The sequence below is a fragment of the Pygoscelis adeliae genome, unplaced genomic scaffold (assembly GCF_000699105.1).
Source record: "Pygoscelis adeliae isolate BGI_AS28 unplaced genomic scaffold, ASM69910v1 Scaffold286, whole genome shotgun sequence".
Taxonomy (NCBI): Eukaryota; Metazoa; Chordata; class Aves; order Sphenisciformes; family Spheniscidae; genus Pygoscelis; species Pygoscelis adeliae.
This window is the reverse complement of record NW_008825076.1, coordinates 6,116,338-6,133,852: the sequence shown is the minus strand read 5'-3', so window position 1 is coordinate 6,133,852 and position 17,515 is coordinate 6,116,338. Positions and strand designations below refer to the sequence as shown.

Below are 17,515 nucleotides of genomic sequence, written 5' to 3'. Positions count from 1 at the left end.
AAGCCGTTCCTTGGTGAATTACGGCTGAAACCATCCATGAACGCCAGCAGATAGAAACGAAATACGGAACCGTCAAAGCTGGCCCCGTGGCAGTGGTTCCCAGGGAGGTGGAGGTTCGCTCTGTCCCAGTTCAGGCCGTTCATCCCCGGTTAGTCACTGCTGGAGAGCCAAGGCAGAAGAGAGCATACAGTCAGAGGGAAAGAAAGAAAGTCAGAGGGGAAAGAAAGAAAGTCAGAGGGAAAAAGAAGCCAATGGAAATTTAAAAGCAAACTTCCCTACCCTGCAAAGCCTCCCAAAGCCTCCCAGCGCAGCAGCAATTAGACAGGGATTGCGAGGGAAGAGGACAGAACTGGATGCGTTGCTCTTCTGGCTGCAGTTGTGTCACAGCAGTTTACTTGCACTTTCTGAAGCGTAAAGAGGATATTGAACAACAGCAACAAGTTGATAGTAATGATCAAATGTTATGGTAGAATTAAAAAACTAACAAGTAGGAAAAAAAAGGTTAAAGAATAGGAAAGATAACTTCGGTGGAATGGAAGTGGTAAGATATTTAGGACCAGATTTTAGCAGTAAAGTTTTAGGACCAGCATTGGTGTAACTCTGTGTACCCAACACTTGCCAGAGAATAACACTAAATAACATTTTTGCCTTTTCTCATTGCAAACAATTTTTTTGGGGGTTACTTTTAGCTTAAGACAAAATCTTGAAGTCTTTGATCTAAAAAAATCTTAATAAACCAACTGTCGTCCCTATAAATAACACTATTGGCATTACAGTTAGCAGTTTCATTTCTGGGCAGGAGAGAGGTCTGTGCTGCGTGAGCCAAGTTCCCTGTCCTGAGGCTCTTAGGCTGTCTGTAACCACACAGGGCAGCCTGTTACACAGGATTTGTTCCTGTACATGAAGCTGGATCCCCAGAGCAGTGGTGGTGCTAACCTCAGGACCTTAGTATAGCCCTTCTTGGGGGTGCCGAGAGAGAGGGTCCCAAAGGAGACCGGCTGAGCTGGGGTGCTGACTGAAAGCAACAGGCCAAGAGGGCCCCCAGCGAAGGGAGGGACTAGGAAGTTACAGACAAATGAAGAGGGGGTAAGTCTAAAACGAAAACTGAGCACACAATCTGACCTTAGGCAAGGAGATAGGCATTACTGAAATGGAGACCATGTGAGAGAAACAGAGTCCCTTTGTCTCTCTTCTGATTGACTCCTGTTCTTCAGCTGTATAAGAGTTTAACTGTGAGAAAGGGGAGGGTGAGGGTGTGTTCTGGGATTTGGAGGGCAGCCAAGAGCATTGCTGATTAATTATTTAAAAGGTCCTTTATTCCCATTCGGTTTCTAACTGAAAAATAGTAAAAAGACATTACATAGTCTTCTTTGCAGTCCATGAAATTGCTGGGTATGAAAGGCCAAAAAAACCCTGTTCAGAAGTAAGTTGTCGTAGGATCTTCAAGAGACGCAGTCCTTGTTCAGGTGTGGTCACTGTACTAGTTAAAGGGCTTACTGCACTTAAAATTTCAGTATAGAACATATACACCACTACCTGAACTGCAGCACAGCGCGAGTTGTGCTGTCATATGCTGCCCTACAGCAGTGAAGCAACCCTTTCTGAAACATTTCTTCAACATTTTTGTGAGCCCAGGATAACGTTATTTTTGCTCTGTCAACAGAAAGGAAAAGAGACTTTTTCAGAATAAAAGGCACGGATTGAAGTAGAGGCACAACGGACACATTCTCTACCTGTGCTAGACGATTGCTCGATTGCCTGCAGTCAGGAAGACAGTAAGGTAACTTTTCAACGCTTATGGAAGCACTGGCCATTTTTTATGAGGAAAGAACTGGGAGTGAAGTGACAGGCTGAGGCTGGAGGCCAATGGAAATATCCTTGAGAAAAAGTTTTTGGCTTACCTCCATTTAGTTAGCGGGCAATTTCCATCGCGTAGACGTGAGAAAATAATAGCGTACTCAGAACAGACAGTGTGATTAAGCAGTCAGAACTCCTAAGAAAATACTGGACCTGAATTTAATCTATCCCAAAGCAAGAAAGAAAAAGTATTTTCTGAGTGTCGAATATGAAACATCTACATACCTCCTGTGCTTCATCAGCTCTTTTTTTTGGGCTTGTAATGATGTACAGTGTTATAAGATGTAGGACAAGTTCTCTGAAGGTGATTTCAGAGTAACTATTATATTACCCTAACAGAAGGTTCAGAGAATTTAAAATTGGAGAAAAAGCAAGTCCAGAACTTAACTAACATTCCAGTGAAACTAGATGGGAAAACCACAAAGATGAGACTTTGTGAGGCTTAGGAGGAGATCCTAGTTCTTTATGGAAGGCTCAAATAAATAGGCTTTGTACGACAGATGTCTTTATATAGGTAGGAGCGGCTTCCTTCCCATGACTGAAATTTGCTGTGCATCTCCTAGGTAGGATATTTGGATCCGCAGTCTGGAGAATTTCATTGTGCCCAGAGCTCATGGCCTGAAATAGTGCATCTTAGCTTCAGTAAAGCATTTTCAGAGCATGTAGAAGTTTTGTCTAGTGACAACAGTTGGACTTGTAGGACTTCAATGGTAATTATGCTACGAAACTTACTTAGTTGAGTAGAAAAAGGTCCACAGCACCAACTGCCAGCGAGAGACATAGTGGTATTAGACATTAATGATACTACTAATTTCAGTGTCTGAATCTTAAAACTAGAAGTTCTTTTGTCTTTATATATTTATATCTCTTTATTTTGATTGCAGTAACAGAAAATGATTTTTTTTTTTAATATATAAAGAATGAACAATACTCAAAGCATTTACTTTCAACTTTCCTTGAGGAGAAAACTAGGGACCTGTAACAGAGCCAGACATTTGCTGAATAGCCCTTTGCAGAAGAATTGCAATATCCAAGCTTTCCCCACTTCAGGTCAATAAACAAGAGGCAAAGTCAGATCAAAACCAACAGTTTCAAGGTATCATTTAAACTGTGATGAAACACTAAATGTACCAGAAATTCATTTTGCAAACTAAACATTTACAACTTTGAATGCAAACAATGTTGGTTGTCTTCTTGGGTTTAACTGTGTTCTTCCATATGGATTTGTGTTTTACGAAGTTTCAGTGAAATGTTCATAAACAAAAGCACTTAGATTTACCTGAATGTCCCTGAAAGATTTTATTATCCAGCAAATGAATGCAACAATTTTTTCCCTAAATGAATATTTGACTACATTTTGTGTGTAAAATATTCTTGAGTCACAATTCCCATCTAATGAGATTTTGATGAGGCAGTGATGAGGCAGTGAGCATATTAAAGATAAAATTTTGAGCCCAATAAATATACTATGAAAGCCAGCGCCTCAGAGTCTCTGCTTGAAGAGAGACTTGCATGTTTTGAAGAAGCAGTAAAGGTATCCTGGAAAGTAGATGTGTGTGAAGAGAGCCAGATCTAGAGAAATGTGGAAAACCACCTTCTTTTTTTTTTACCTTTTTTTTTTTTTTAAAAACAGAAGTGAAGGTTGGTTTCATAAAGGTTGGGAATGGCTCTTCTAAGAGAGTAAAGAATAAACCAAGTATCGAATGGTCAAGTTTCAATTCCACCCAACTATAAAAATTTGTTGCTTGATTTTTTAGCAAATTACTTAACAATTATGCTTCAAGATTTCCTACCTAAAGCAGGGCTGAATATAATACAGCTGATGAAATCATCCAACTCCATTTGGTTCCTTCCTAGAATAAAAGAAAAATCCCAAACAGAAGAGCCGACTTCCAACAAAACTGTTTGCCTTTTATTCATATGTTTTTTTAAAAATATCCACCCTGGCATTCTCCGTATGCTAATTACCTCTGCTCCTTGCCCGCTACAAATTCTTTTAGCATAAATTTGTATTTCATAATCATTAGCCCTTTACAAATCAGCCAGTACATTCAACTAGAGATAAGGTAATAACTTTCAAATCGAGTAGGAAATTACAGCAGCATCAAGTTAGGCTAATGAGTTTTGGCTAAAGAGTTCTTCCTTCTCAAGCAGAACCTCAAGATTAAGCATTTTTGTTTGTACCTTGAGATTCACAATTACTGGTAACAGTTATTCCAGACATTGAACACCATGACACGTGCTAGGTAACTGAGAAGTATTCTGAGACAAAACAAGGTGGTTTTTAGGTTACCAACATAATGTCATTCTAGTGTCCTTCAAACATCAACTTACAAGTTGGAACTATATTTATATACTGTGGATCGCTTAAAAGCATAGCCTCACAATGCCCCAAGTGCTTCTCAAGATGAGCCTACGGTGGAAACATTTTCTTGCTTCAAAGCAAGTTCCAGCTGATCTGCATACTGATCATTAAACTTACACTTCACTGAAGGATCTCTCAGTTCTATAATGTACGTAGTAAGTGCAATTTTTGCAGTTCCTTAGTTGGAGATATCTTGGCCTTTTAGACAAATACATTCTCTGTCCTTGAAAATTTGTATAAGGATCCCAAACTGGGTCACTTACCTGGGGAATGAAGAATTTCCCCCATAAATATATTTTTCAGTGTCCAAGGTGATGGATTTGGGAGTCTTGTCTATCTAGCTGTCCCTAGTTCCTTTGAACTTTCAATGAGGTTGTCTCATAACTTTCTTTCATAGCTGCTCTATTCTCTCCTATCAACCATATACGTTATAAGAGTAGGTGGGGTGGGGGGGTGAGGACAGGAGAAAGTAGCTGAATCCAAAGGTAGCAGGTTTTGGGCCGTGATGTTGGACAGAACAATTGGTGGTAAGCTCCCCAGTTTTAAACACAAATAGGTTAACAAGAGCCGTTGCTTGTGGCAGCACTGGGCTTCCAGACTCTCTTACATAGATGAATCTTTGTAGCCCAGCAGAGTTTTGCCCTGTGGGAAACAGAACTCAAGGTTAGCACCAAAACTTCCATGAAATCTGTTACTTCATTTTGGATGTTGTGCCTTCAAGCAAAAAGAGAATGGAGATTAAAAATACTGAGATACACGTGAATCATCACACACACACTTCAGGGAAGACATGCTGTCTCCTATGGCTCTAGCTCAATCCAAGTTTGAAATACCTTTCAGTAATGCTTTGAGGTCTTACACAGACATGTATTTGGTACTATCACCCAACCCCTTCATTTGTCTTTTTATGGAAGCTCTTCTGATTCTGCCAACAGAAAACTGATAATGTAGTGAAAAAGAAGTAGAACGGGCCCCCTTTCCAAGCAGCCTTACAGTCACTAGCCTGACGTGCTAGTTCATAACCCTTATACAGCAGCTCCTCTCTGCTGATCTCTGCTGGCACTCTAGCACTTCAGCTGCAAGAATGATACAATTCCAAAGTCGTATCAAATACCAGAAAACTACAAATAGAAACACTGTACTTTACTAATAATTCACATAAAATTCACAGCCTAAAAACATTAGTTTGCATAACAGAACAACAGAACTGGGAGAATTCCCAACATTACTACCTGTCCTAAGCTTGTTCTTTCTCCAAACTTTAGTAGTATGTAAAAAATAAAGTATTGGCCAACTCATTTAATAAAGCAACTGGGTAAATTAAAGTGAAGAGATACATTCACATTTTAATTTTGAATTTGCTTACATTTGTCTACTGGTGCCCCAGCCTTAGAAAGCATCTTATGTTACATAAAAACCCCTAACGTCGGCATCTTCTCCCTCAAAAATGTATCATTCTCTCTGTATTTGGGACAATGTTTAAAGGCTTTGTTTTGTCCTGTCATTAAAATAAAGATTTTTGAGGCAGACTTCCTAAGTGGAAAAAAATTAGGAAAACCTGTAAATTCTGGTTGGGTGGTTTGTTTTTCTTAAAAAGAAAATTATCTATTACATATTTGGTCAGTTACCCCTTGTTGCAGAGGTAGCAGTGAGCACTTGCTGTAGTTAACCTAGAGAACTCCCTGTTTTTTTCCACAGAATCACGCTAAGTTTATAGGACCCAGAAGTTAGGAACGCCCCCCACACCTTATTATTTTAATGTTTAATGCAGTGAGAGATTAGTTTGCCTCCCCACCTCCTCCCAAGTTGCTTTTCCAAGTAGACTTGTGCTTTAAACTGCACCCATTTTGCTCAGCTCAGTACATTAAAAGTAGACAGGGTAAAAAGCAGTTTTAACTTTTAATAAGATGAGAATCAGGGTTGGAAAAAATTAATTATGAAGCCAGTACTCATGGCTGAAATTTTAGCAATCTCTGCAATACAGTAAAATACTCCAAAGCAGTTTATCTACCTAGTAACTGAAACACATCCACTCACAGTGTTTGAGCTAACTGGTTACGACCAGGATTAAAATAGCTTCACTCTTGGAATTTCTATCTTGTCAGTCACCGGAGAGATTTTTCAGTAATAGCTTTCATCAGCAGAGGTTCAAAAATCCCCTTTGTAGCTTATTTTGTTTACAAAGACACCTCAAAGTTTGTCATAGAACAGAAAGACTTTTTCCCAATGGATGAATTTTCAGAAATATCAAGCTGAGAAAGAAGGGTACAGTTTTGGTTTTGGACTGCAAACAGATGTTTGCTTGTAAATATTTTTACTGTTGTACAAAATTCAACATGTATTTTAGGGATGAGGACCTGTTCCTGTGTGAGATTTCCACTGATCCTGCTTCTTACAGTTAGTAGGAATTTTATCATCTACTTCCGTGGAAGAAGCCTTGTGAGTGCCAGCGCTGTTAGAAATACACATAGCGTATTAGATACAGTTGGGGAAAGAAGAGAACTTACTCTCTTCCAGATTAAGTTACATAATTTTGTAACATACAACAACTTTATCAATCTTAGACATTTGTATAGCACCAATCACCGACAGTTATCATCACTAAGGCACTGGACTGGTACTCGGCTGTCATGGGGTGTATCTCCGTATCTGCGGTCAATTTCCTGTGTAATCATCTTCTGTTTTTCCTGGTACATAATTTTGACATTGGAAAATAGGACAGAATACAAAACATCCTACATCATTTACAGGAATATTGCGCCACGACTAATTACAAGGTGCCCAGATTTGAAGGTGACGAACATTAATAGTTCTGTGCATAGATTTACCGGTAAGAGAAAATTATCCTGTAGGTATCAATTATGTGCAACACACTGGAACAGAATTAGCTTCAGTTCCTCTGGAGTTACTGACATACTCTAAGTTAAATCCTATCCTCGATGCCACGATTCAAAATAGTTTTTAGATAAATGAAGATAAGCCCTCAGGGCTCCCGTCTACGACAACTGATCCAGCATGCCTTCATATGCTTTTGCATCAAAGTCTGCTCCGAACAACTTACAGAGCTCCAGTTTCAGCCTCTAAGAGAGCAGTTTTTGATGCTTTCAGAAGCAGCTGCATCTTTTTTTAGTTTGTAGTGAATTTACCTCTCCACATTATTAAAAAAAAGAAAAGCACCAACCCTTCAGGAGTTATCACTATTCTGCTGCATCACACTGGCTGCTGAATATGTGTACTGATGTACAAATTACTAAAAGTTCTTGGGTTGAAATAAGTTACTGCAAATGCACAGTAGCTGATTTTGAAACCACAACATCTCTACGATTTATTATTATTTTTACAAAATACCCAAAGTGATCAGACCATATCGTAGGTTACTGGCTTGCCAAAGGTTATGTTTTAAAATCAAAACCATTTCTGAGTTACAGAAGTGCCAAAAACAATCTTGAACCAGGTTTGTTTGTTGTTTTTGTTGTTTTTTTTTAAACCAACCCCCATCCAACAAAACAGTTGTAAAACTTAAAACAGAAACAAGAGTTTGTGTTGGAAACTCTTTAAAAACCAACCCACCAAATCATGCTTGAGCAGAAGCCTTGTATGGCAAAGATTTAGCTTAGGGCAATTTAGTGCCAAGATATAGACCCTCTATGGGTTTATAATGGAAATACTGACACAACCTCAACTATAGTGATGCAAATGTGCCCTAAAACACTGTATTTGCTTTTATTAATAAAAGTGGTAGTGTTTACATTTGCACATATCTTACACTTCAGCATCACGATGAATACTGAGTAGAATGAGTTAAGTTTTGGCTGTAAGGTCAGAAGTTTCCAAACAGATGAATGAGACACAAGTGAAAGTCCTCAATCATGAAAACAAGAAGTTCAAATAAATAAATAAAACAAAACTAGGAAGTATGGGTAAGCATTAGGTTGGAATGGTTCAATTAACTGCAAGTTATGGCCACTAAATTAGAGACAGAAGAAAACACAGTTACTTATTAAATAGCAAGCATTAAAGCTTTATGGTTTTGTATTAAAAAAAAAAAAAAAAAGAAAGCCGTTAAAAATAAGACTTGCATTTACCAGGCCACCAAACTGCATGGACTAATAAAGAGACTAACAAAGGCAATACCGAGACATTAAGACACACACACACTCCATACTTGTGCAACTCAACCATATTCAAAACAATTGCCTTTTTCCTCACTTAAGAAAAAAAAAAAGCATCCCCTAAACATTTCTGTTCATATAAAGCTTTAGGCTTCTAAACTGCTGCTGTCTTATATAGCTCATTGTTACTACGTATCCTCGTTATCAGAGGAAGCTTATTTTTTTCTTCTTTTTTTTTTAATGGAGGTGCTTTGTTTCTCTCAGATGAGAGATTGCATTCCTCACACCACTACAGGTTTTCCCCATTTATAAATTTGGTGTTTACACCAACTCCTCCTAGGCTTAAAAAGATAAGGGTTGGCCCTAAATTGAAGATTTTGGCTCCTGTAACTAAAATTAAGGCTCACAATCAATCTCCTTTCCATTATGTGTGTCCCATTTTTACCTAGTGGAAACACCAGCCCTTAACCTACAGGCACTGGATACATTCTTAAATTGTAGGGGGCTATTTTCGGTCACGTTCTCCTACAGCTCTACAAAGCTCAGGTGGCAACTTTCTAAACCGGTGAACAGGAAAGATCATTTTTAGAAGATGAGTAGCAACCGCAGCTAAAATTTTTAGACGATTTAGTGTCTTCTGGAAGATCACTAGTAATTTTGAATTAAGAGAGATGGGACAGTAACTCCATCGAGTCCCTGCTCTTTACGTGAAAATAGACTAGGTGATTAATTCTCTTTTAAAAGTTTAGCCACAAAAGCAATGAAAACTCAAACTGCTGAACAGTTGCAGTTCTTAGTATTAAAAAGGCATCTGATACCTGAAGCAAATCTAGCTGCACAGACATCACTGACCACACCCTAGTTTTAATTTAAACTGGACCTCTTCCCAAAAAAGAAAGTTAACACAGTCTCTTGGGTGGAGGGAAGCTAGTGTGAAAGGCAAAGAGGCAAGTATTTTGGTGTTTGTTTTGCTTCGTTTTCCTTTTAAAGTCACCGCAGTAAGATCCAGATCAGTTTAGGGGTGTAAATGAAGGGGGAACAGGGGTGTTTTGAGTAATATAGGCTAACACTGTTCTAGATGTGTTATTACAGCTGTAATTTCTGACTCTGTACAAATTGTACACGTAGGTTTAGACACATGAAAAAGTAACACACTCACAGAGACATAAAACACCTAGGTATAAAATATAAAGCAGTGTAGTAGTTACTAAAATTACATGCTCTCTTATTGCTACAGTGATTTTTGCTCTTTTTCTTTTTACTGTACCACATGTTGTTCTAAGCATATAATTTGCATAAATTATTCAAGTTTAAGAAAAATCCACACATCTTCACTTTAAGCTACTTATATAGTTAATATAAAACAAAAAGGTTCTAAAGTATCTCTTTATTAAAAGAGAAATAAAAATGTCATTTGAAACTGGAATTCAGTGGCCAAATCCAAGGGCAGTGCACACCTTGTCATTCGGTAGTAGTATGCCCACGCAGCGTAAGTGGAGGTTGGTGGGGTATTTGGCCCAGTCTAGAGATGGTCACCAGACCTGCATGATGCCCTACGTGTCTGTTATTGTTCTGGTTTTGTCTTTAGCGAAAAGGACTATGAATGACCAAAGACTAACATTTATAATTTGTAGCAAAATTTGGTTTATGTAGAAACAAGCCATGTTTTGCATTTGGATAGAGATTTAAATGAATTAAAGCTAAAAATTAAAAAGCATGATGCTGCAACATCTGGTCACTTGTTGAAGACCTCACTTTTAAAGTGGTTAAGTTTGCACAATTTGTACTTTTTTCTTTTTTTTTCTTTTTTTTCTTTTTTTTTTTTACTAAACAGTATTTTTCCTTCTTTTATAAACCAGAAAAACTAAACTACAGATAAATTTTCCCTACCTTGAGCTAATGCTGCAGATAGGGTTGACAAAGCTGTACAGCGCAATCAAACATACTTACATCTTAGCTCATTGTACAGGTACAGCCATAATCAAGGCACAAAGATCTTCTACAAGTTATTTTTTTTCAATAAAGTTGTACAAAATAATACATTTTACAGTCTGTACAAGAATAATAATCCAGCAGTAAAATAAAAAATGAGGGGAGGGAAGAAGAAAAAGAAGGGAAAGACTGTGAGGACTACAGTCCAGATAATGATTTTTATAGCAGACGGGATCATCAGTGGACAAACTGAAAACAGTGTGTGGTTAACTCTTTCTGCAATCACAGGCCATACGCAGTTCAATTCATAAATGTCCATGGTTGTCTTTAGACCACCAAGACTGGTTTTAAAAATACCCTTCTGAAAGGTAGCAGTTGGTTTTTGCACTGTCTAGGTCTGTTGTAGAATTGTCAGTATTTCCGTTCAAAGCCACATTACAGTCAGAGAACCAAACTCAAGTGTCTGTCTTCAAAGTTGGTCTGTGACTTGGCACCTTCTTTAGTCTGATGCAGTGAATGATAGAAAGTGGAGATCACGGGTTATATGATTATGCCCACAACAGTGCTAAATTACCTAAAGTTTTCTCTCCCCAATTTTTGTTTTATGTTCCAATTTTTTATCCCCAATTCTTTCAGGTGCTCCACATTCAGGGCTTTTAATTAATTAGTTTTTATTTCTTTTTTTTTTTTCTTTTTTTGTTAATAACAGTGTTAGGGAATCCTCATGGAAATGGCCTTTTAAGTGTTAGGGGCCATCTCAAACTGTCCAAGGGGTACAGAAGCAAGCTTAGAAGAGCTGCTATTGTCCAGCAAGGAGAAAAAGTTGAGGGGTGCAAATCAATGGGAGATTCAAACAGTTCTCTTCCACCCTATGTGGGCAAGGGTGTTTTTTTTCTTTTTTTAATAAGGAATAAGGAGTCCAAAACACAGAAAAAAGTGCTCTCCATCACAACAACTCGTATTGGCGAAGGTGCATGCGCTGAATAATGTCCCGACAGTCATTGAAAACCCTCCGGATGTTCTCTGTATCCACTGCACATGTGAAGTGAGGATAGCAATAGTGCCTTCCATCTCCACTTGCTGTGCTGATTCTCTGTTAAAAGTAAGAGAGAGAGACCGGGTTAAAATAAAACTGACTGGGGAAAAAACCCCCATGTTCTCAAAACTCAGATGAATGAGGGTTAAAGATACATATGTGTGAGTTGTGTTTTCAAAGGGTGTAACTAAGTGGCAGAACGCCCACAATTTTTCACTCTCTCACCGAAAACATAAAATTTAAAATGATCGGAATTATACGGTGAGAAGGCCACTGCATGCTGGGGAATTTCAGAGTTGAACGAGAACTCAGGAAAGTGCTATTATTTATATGCAGCTTTGCTGAATTTAGCCACACAACTCCTAGTCAGTTTGTCCGTGAAGAAAGTGGGATTTTGCCTCCTCGTGCAAGGCTTTTATCCCTGCTTTATACTTACTGAAAGCCTCCCTCAAAATTTTATTTTGCTCCATTTTAAAGTGCGTCCACAATTTGATTGCCATGCTCAACATTACAAGTAATTGTAGTAATACTTAAAAAAATCTGTCTATTATAGCTTCAGCTGACCAGTAATGGGAAAGATAATATGAAAAGAACATTAATATTTTACAGATGATGCATCTTTTGATTAGTCTTTATCTTTAGAAATAATGCATGGAATAAAAATCTGGCCCCATTAATAACAGCAGGACTTCACTCATCATTTTATTTGAGGTTTCTTAACTCTTACCAATTCTTTTGCTATTTAATTATGTACTGTGTCAACAAACAAACATCCGAAAAGCAGGTAACAAACAGCAGTAAAGCTCTTAAATGTAACAGTGCTTTATGCAGTGTGGATATTAAAGATAAACAACACAAAAAGTGACAGCATTTTGCAATAGTAGAAGGTGCTTAAGAGCTTATATTTGAGAAGAATCACCTAAGAAATACTGAAAGAAAGGAAATACTTACAAGAAACTCGTCTCTAATAAAATACTTGGCCCTTGTAACTCTGGGATCCTCACCAGGCTCTGGTGTTGCTGATTAATAATAAAATAAGTATCTCATTAAAACAGACTTTTTTTGGCGATAGCACCTAAAAATCGTACCTTGTTCTGTTTTCTGCTCACATATGATAGAAACATACTTTGCAAAACTGACTATGAGATAAGACAAACCTTAACATATTATTTAAAACAGCAAGATTTCAGGAGAACAAAGGAATAATACAGTGGCCATAGTACCAGGCATTTGGCAGGTTAGAGAAATGACCACAGATATGACTAGGGGGAGTCCAGAGGACGTATTTGTGACACGCTCTACTGTGGTCTACACCAGCAAAGTAACAGGATTTTGGCATGATGAAATTATTAGTATATTAAATGTATAAAAGACAGGATTCTCTCATTATTAATACCTAAGATTTAACATTACAGTTTGGCTGAAAGACAATGAAGATTACATCTACTTAAGAGTTTTCAAGTCTTAGCTGAAATTACCAAAAACATTGCAAACATGATTAACAAGGAAATGATAAATTCCTAATAAAACTTAAAAATCTCACCATCATCTGGTGTAGTGTAGCGAGCAAATTCTGGAAAGTAGTCTTCAATTTTAGATTTCCCTGCCAAAACTTTCTCTGCTAGCAAATCTTGTTTATTCAGGAAAAGAATTACTGAAATGGTCCGTAGCCACCTGTAGAAAATGGAAACCAAACACTCTGAGAAGGCACAGCTAGGATCATACAGCAAAAAGAAACTTAATCCAGTTCTGGAGACAACACTCATATGACACGCTATAGTAATTTTGAAAGGTTCCTTTTACACCTGAATCCAATGGTGTAATTCCGGGTGTGCTCGCCCTGAGTTTGGTTTGTGTGCTTCTAACGTGGGCAACGAAAGTTGCCCACTTTCTACTGCTAATCCAAACACATCGAATAGATGAGCATATCTGCTTTTTAGTGTGCTACTCTTATCACTGCTTTAATTACTTCAGCCTCCATGAGGCAACTACCAATTTGGAACTCTCCAGAGTTTTCTTCAGTTAGATGAGCCTATCGGACATTAATGTAACAGGTAGGCAGTTGTGATCAAAGACCAGCTTGGACTGCGCTGTGAGGAGCAAGTAACAGGGCGCTAGGCTGCTGTTGTGGGTTAAGCCCGGTGGGCAGCAAAGCGCCACACAGCTGCTCACTCACTTCCCCCCTCAGTGGGACGGAGGAAGAGGAAAGGAAGAATAAAAGCAAGAAAATTTGGGGGTCAAGATAAAAAAATATAAATAAGAATTGTTTAATAAGTGAAGGGTAAGTGGAAGAGAGAAGAAAACAAAACAAGTGAGGCAAAAGCAATCACTCACCACCTCCCGTGGGTAGACCAATACCCAGCAAGGCGGCTGACCCTCCTAACCCGCCCCCCCCTTTTTCTTTTTATTGCTGAGCATGACGTTATATGGTACAGAATACTTCTGTGGTTAGTCTGGGTCATCTGCCCGCTTGTGTCCCCTCCCAACCTATTGCGCACCCCCAATCTATTCGCTGGGGGGGGCAGAGTGAGAAACAGAGAAAGCCTTGATGCTCTGCAAACACTGTACAGCACCAGCTACAACATTAGTGTGTCACCAGTATTGTTTCGGTCAAAACCAAAACCATGGCACCATATGAGCTGCTATGAAGAAAATTAACTCTATCGTAGCCAGGCCCAGTACACAAGTCTTGACTATGGTATAAGACAGGATTAGTAATTTATGTGATATGAACAACGAAACTTCAATTCACAGACCTGTTGTTCCAGATACTCTTGAAGAGGTTTAGTGCTTCTTGAAGCCGATTGGTCTGATTATCCTCTCGTATAACCATGTTGTAGCTACTGCTCGCCACCACAAATATGATAGCAGTCACATCTAAATCAAGAAATACCCATTAGTTAATACCAAACTTCAGAAGAAATATCCAGGAATCCCAAAGTTCAATAAAAAGCTGCCAGACTTTCAGCTTCATGAAGAGAACAGGCTGGAATGCTACTGCCGACAGCTTTCTAAGTACCAGAAATAAAAAAAGAAAGCGAAGAAACCATTAAAGATAGGAAAGGCAGGCCACAGGACAGAAGCTGACAGAATGGCAGAAAACGTAGAAAAGAAAGGAACAGAAGCGAGAGAGAGAGACACTGAAGAAAGCTAAGAGGAGAATTTAAAAAGATTTAAAAGGTGTAAAGAAATTTAGAAAGCAACTCTGAGCTATCAAGAAAGGACAGGGAGGCCCTTGGGGGAAGGGCCTCAGGACAAGTGGCACTTTTGGTCTGCATGAATAGTAATAATAAAAATAGTAGATTGCTGTGAATTCACGGTTAATTGCTCTAGTCCTCCGATAGTGTACTATACTGCTTAGAGGCCCCCCTCTCTCTCCTGGGAGACATTCCCAGGATCACAGAATCCAGATCTCTCTGTTTCTGTGTGGCTGTGCTGCTCCAGACCCCTTACACTGACTTCCAGGCTCATCTGCCTCAGACATCAACAGCAGAAGAGATGAGTCAGATCATGAGGTAACAGGAAGAGGAAGGAGCAGAGGTAAAACCCAAACAAATCTGTTATTAATAGCACAGAAGAAAATATTGCACAGTAGTTCCACACATATATAAAGTGTTCAGGTGATACTCTATGACAGTAACTGTAGCAAAATGCGATGAATTCTAAGTTGCATTCTACCGTATCCATTCTGTAGGATCTCATTATAACTTTTCTACAAAAAGACAGACTTTTGCATAGCTTCATAAATACTTTGTTCAACCAAGAAAAAACCAAGAATATTTTCACCAACTCTAGCTTTAAGAAAACTTGTGTGGAGAAAGGTTTCACATCTAAACAGAGATACAGAGTAAAATAAACGGCTGTAGTGAAGGTACATGCAACACTACAGGATAGACACAAAACTACCTAATTTATCACCTGAACTGAACTGAGGGGGACATCAGTGTTAAGACTCCAGATCTTACAAAACGCCTGCAGACGTTTCAGGTCTTACCCGTACCTAGGCTGGCGCTATGTTAGCCTTCTACGGAATCGAGCTTATATGCAGGTTACTTAAATGAGGGTATTTGTTTAGATGTTTTCAGTAAGGGCCTTCCCCTTAGGGCTGTTTTTCAATAAATTACATTAATATGCATGGCTCCCTGGAAAAGTGCAGATTTACTAACTCCATCACAAACTTTTCTGACAAGGGCATTTTGGGGCTACACTAGACAATGCTGTAGTATATTACATAGCGCATGCGACACCACGTCTAACAAGACAGATGTTCCCTACAATCTCGTACTGCATTAACGGGTCGGTGCCGATTCGGAAAGAAGCACTCATGACATAGCAATGTGGCTGCAATTATGCACAAAAATGATATTCTGATTTTATGCATATATTAATTATCCCGTAATTGTATATTTTGTATAGGCACAAACACATGTAAACCTTCACTTGGAAGACAGAATATAGCTTGGAATTTAACACTCACATAGCTGGCAAATAATGCAAATAAAAAAAAAAAACCCACCACCAAAAAAAAAAAATTAAATGAAGAGAAGGAAGCCGAAGAAAATGGACAAGCTATGTTAAGTTAACCAACTTGAATTCCTTTCCAACTACATTCTCCCTAAAGATATTCTACGCAGTTACAGAAGTTTACATGTAAAGAAAAATTCCATCCCGTATGACTGTTCAGATAATGAATGCCTTATCAAGCTACATGGAAAAGAAGATGGCTTTCACACAGCGAGAAAATTAAGATTGGGCATTAAAATTTTGCAGAGAACTATTTTATAAAACAAGCATAAATTCTAATCATACCATTAAAACACTGGATCCATTTTCGGCGTTCATCTCGTTGCCCTCCAACATCAAACATACTAAGAAAAAAACATAAATCGAGTCAGAATACATTTTGTGTTTGGGTTTTTTTTCCCCAAACGCAAACAGAAAATCTAAGAAATTTTAGGACTTCCGTGTCATAGAAGCTAAAAGGAATCAAGGATTATGAGAACCTGAACAGGTAACAGTCTGCCAACATACGCACGCAGAGCTTTCATCACAAAATATAACTATGTTTACTTTCACTAACACCTACACTTGAAGGTAAGAAATTCTGGTGTATGTATATTGCAGATTCATTTTCACCCTTACAAGCTAAGACATTAAAAAAGGTCCTACAACAAGTCATTTGCTGAAACAAGTATCACAAAGCTAAAGTCAACAAGATTAGACTAAAACTCAGCAGTTTTTGTTTGGGTCAAGCAATCTTTCTAACCTGGGACAGTAAAGAGAACATGCACTTTCCATTACTTATATATGTACAAAGTTTTTGGTCAAATATTTCACTATATAAACTAGCAATGAATCAAATACTCAGGAAAGGCATTAGTAAAAATAGATTTAAAACATTTTGTTCTTTGCGATTTAAAATAAAAGCAGAAAATTGCACACCAATTTGCATTTCTTTTTAAAGCCAGACTACTAAATTAAAAAATCATGAAATACTTGCTTTCTCTTAAACATCAACTGGGGAAATACATTAGTCTCAATGACTATATGGTAGACTGTCCTCCACTTTACCCTGGTATTTGTCTGCATTGTATTAAAAAAAAGAAAAAAAGAAAAAAAAAAAAGAAAAAAAAGAAGAAAAAAAAGGGTACTTACTGAAAATTTACTTTATCCACCTGAAACTTGGTTTCAAAAATTCCTGATGTCAAAACTCTGCATCTGAGAAGATCCTAGAGCATAAAGGAAAAGTCATTGATTCAACACAGATACTTCATAATTCTTCATATATCCAGCAACAGAAATAAAAACCTTTTACCCAGTGCTGACAGCGTGCGCTGTACTGCAAAAACAGGGAACAGAGCATTATGAAGCTGCATCTAAGCTTTTGATCTTGAACACATGTGCACACGTGTGGGTGTGCTCAACTTTTGAAGTACATATATTTTCACAAGCAGGTTGTAAGTGCCAAGCTTGGAATAGGAGGAAACATTTACAGGCCACTTAAAGCAAACACAAGCGTTCAGAACAGCGCAGACCCATCTCTAGAGATTAGATGATGCATTCACAGATTTCAGTGGGATTGTGGCACGCAACAGGATCTTTAAACTACCACCAAATAATTCCCAACCCCAGAAGACAGATCTCTCCCTGAGCTGTTCAGTGCTTGGCTATTAAAAAAAGTGTCTAGGTCTCAGAATTGTCCATGTTTTCCTT

At 38.2% G+C, this 17,515-nt stretch overlaps 2 protein-coding genes across 4 annotated transcripts in view; both read right to left on the bottom strand.

Moving 5' to 3' along the window:
- NELFCD (negative elongation factor complex member C/D) overlaps positions 1 to 143 on the bottom strand; it is a 10,335-nt gene extending 10,192 nt beyond the window's left edge. The window contains exon 1 of the mRNA XM_009326870.1: positions 66 to 143. Within this exon, the coding sequence (XP_009325145.1) occupies positions 66 to 143 (78 nt within the window). The remainder of the gene's footprint in view (positions 1 to 65) is intronic.
- A 3,604-nt stretch (positions 144 to 3,747) lies between these two features.
- The window catches only part of GNAS (GNAS complex locus), a 64,299-nt gene continuing 50,531 nt past the window's right edge, over positions 3,748 to 17,515 (bottom strand). For all 3 annotated transcript variants that reach the window (XM_009326781.1, XM_009326783.1, XM_009326782.1), the window contains 6 exons: positions 16,958 to 17,031; positions 16,112 to 16,170; positions 14,059 to 14,179; positions 12,846 to 12,976; positions 12,254 to 12,321; positions 3,748 to 11,359 (listed from right to left, as the gene is read on the bottom strand). In XM_009326781.1, coding sequence (XP_009325056.1) covers positions 11,213 to 11,359; positions 12,254 to 12,321; positions 12,846 to 12,976; positions 14,059 to 14,179; positions 16,112 to 16,170; positions 16,958 to 17,031 — 600 coding nt within the window. In that variant the 3' untranslated portion in view covers positions 3,748 to 11,212. The remainder of the gene's footprint in view (positions 11,360 to 12,253; positions 12,322 to 12,845; positions 12,977 to 14,058; positions 14,180 to 16,111; positions 16,171 to 16,957; positions 17,032 to 17,515) is intronic.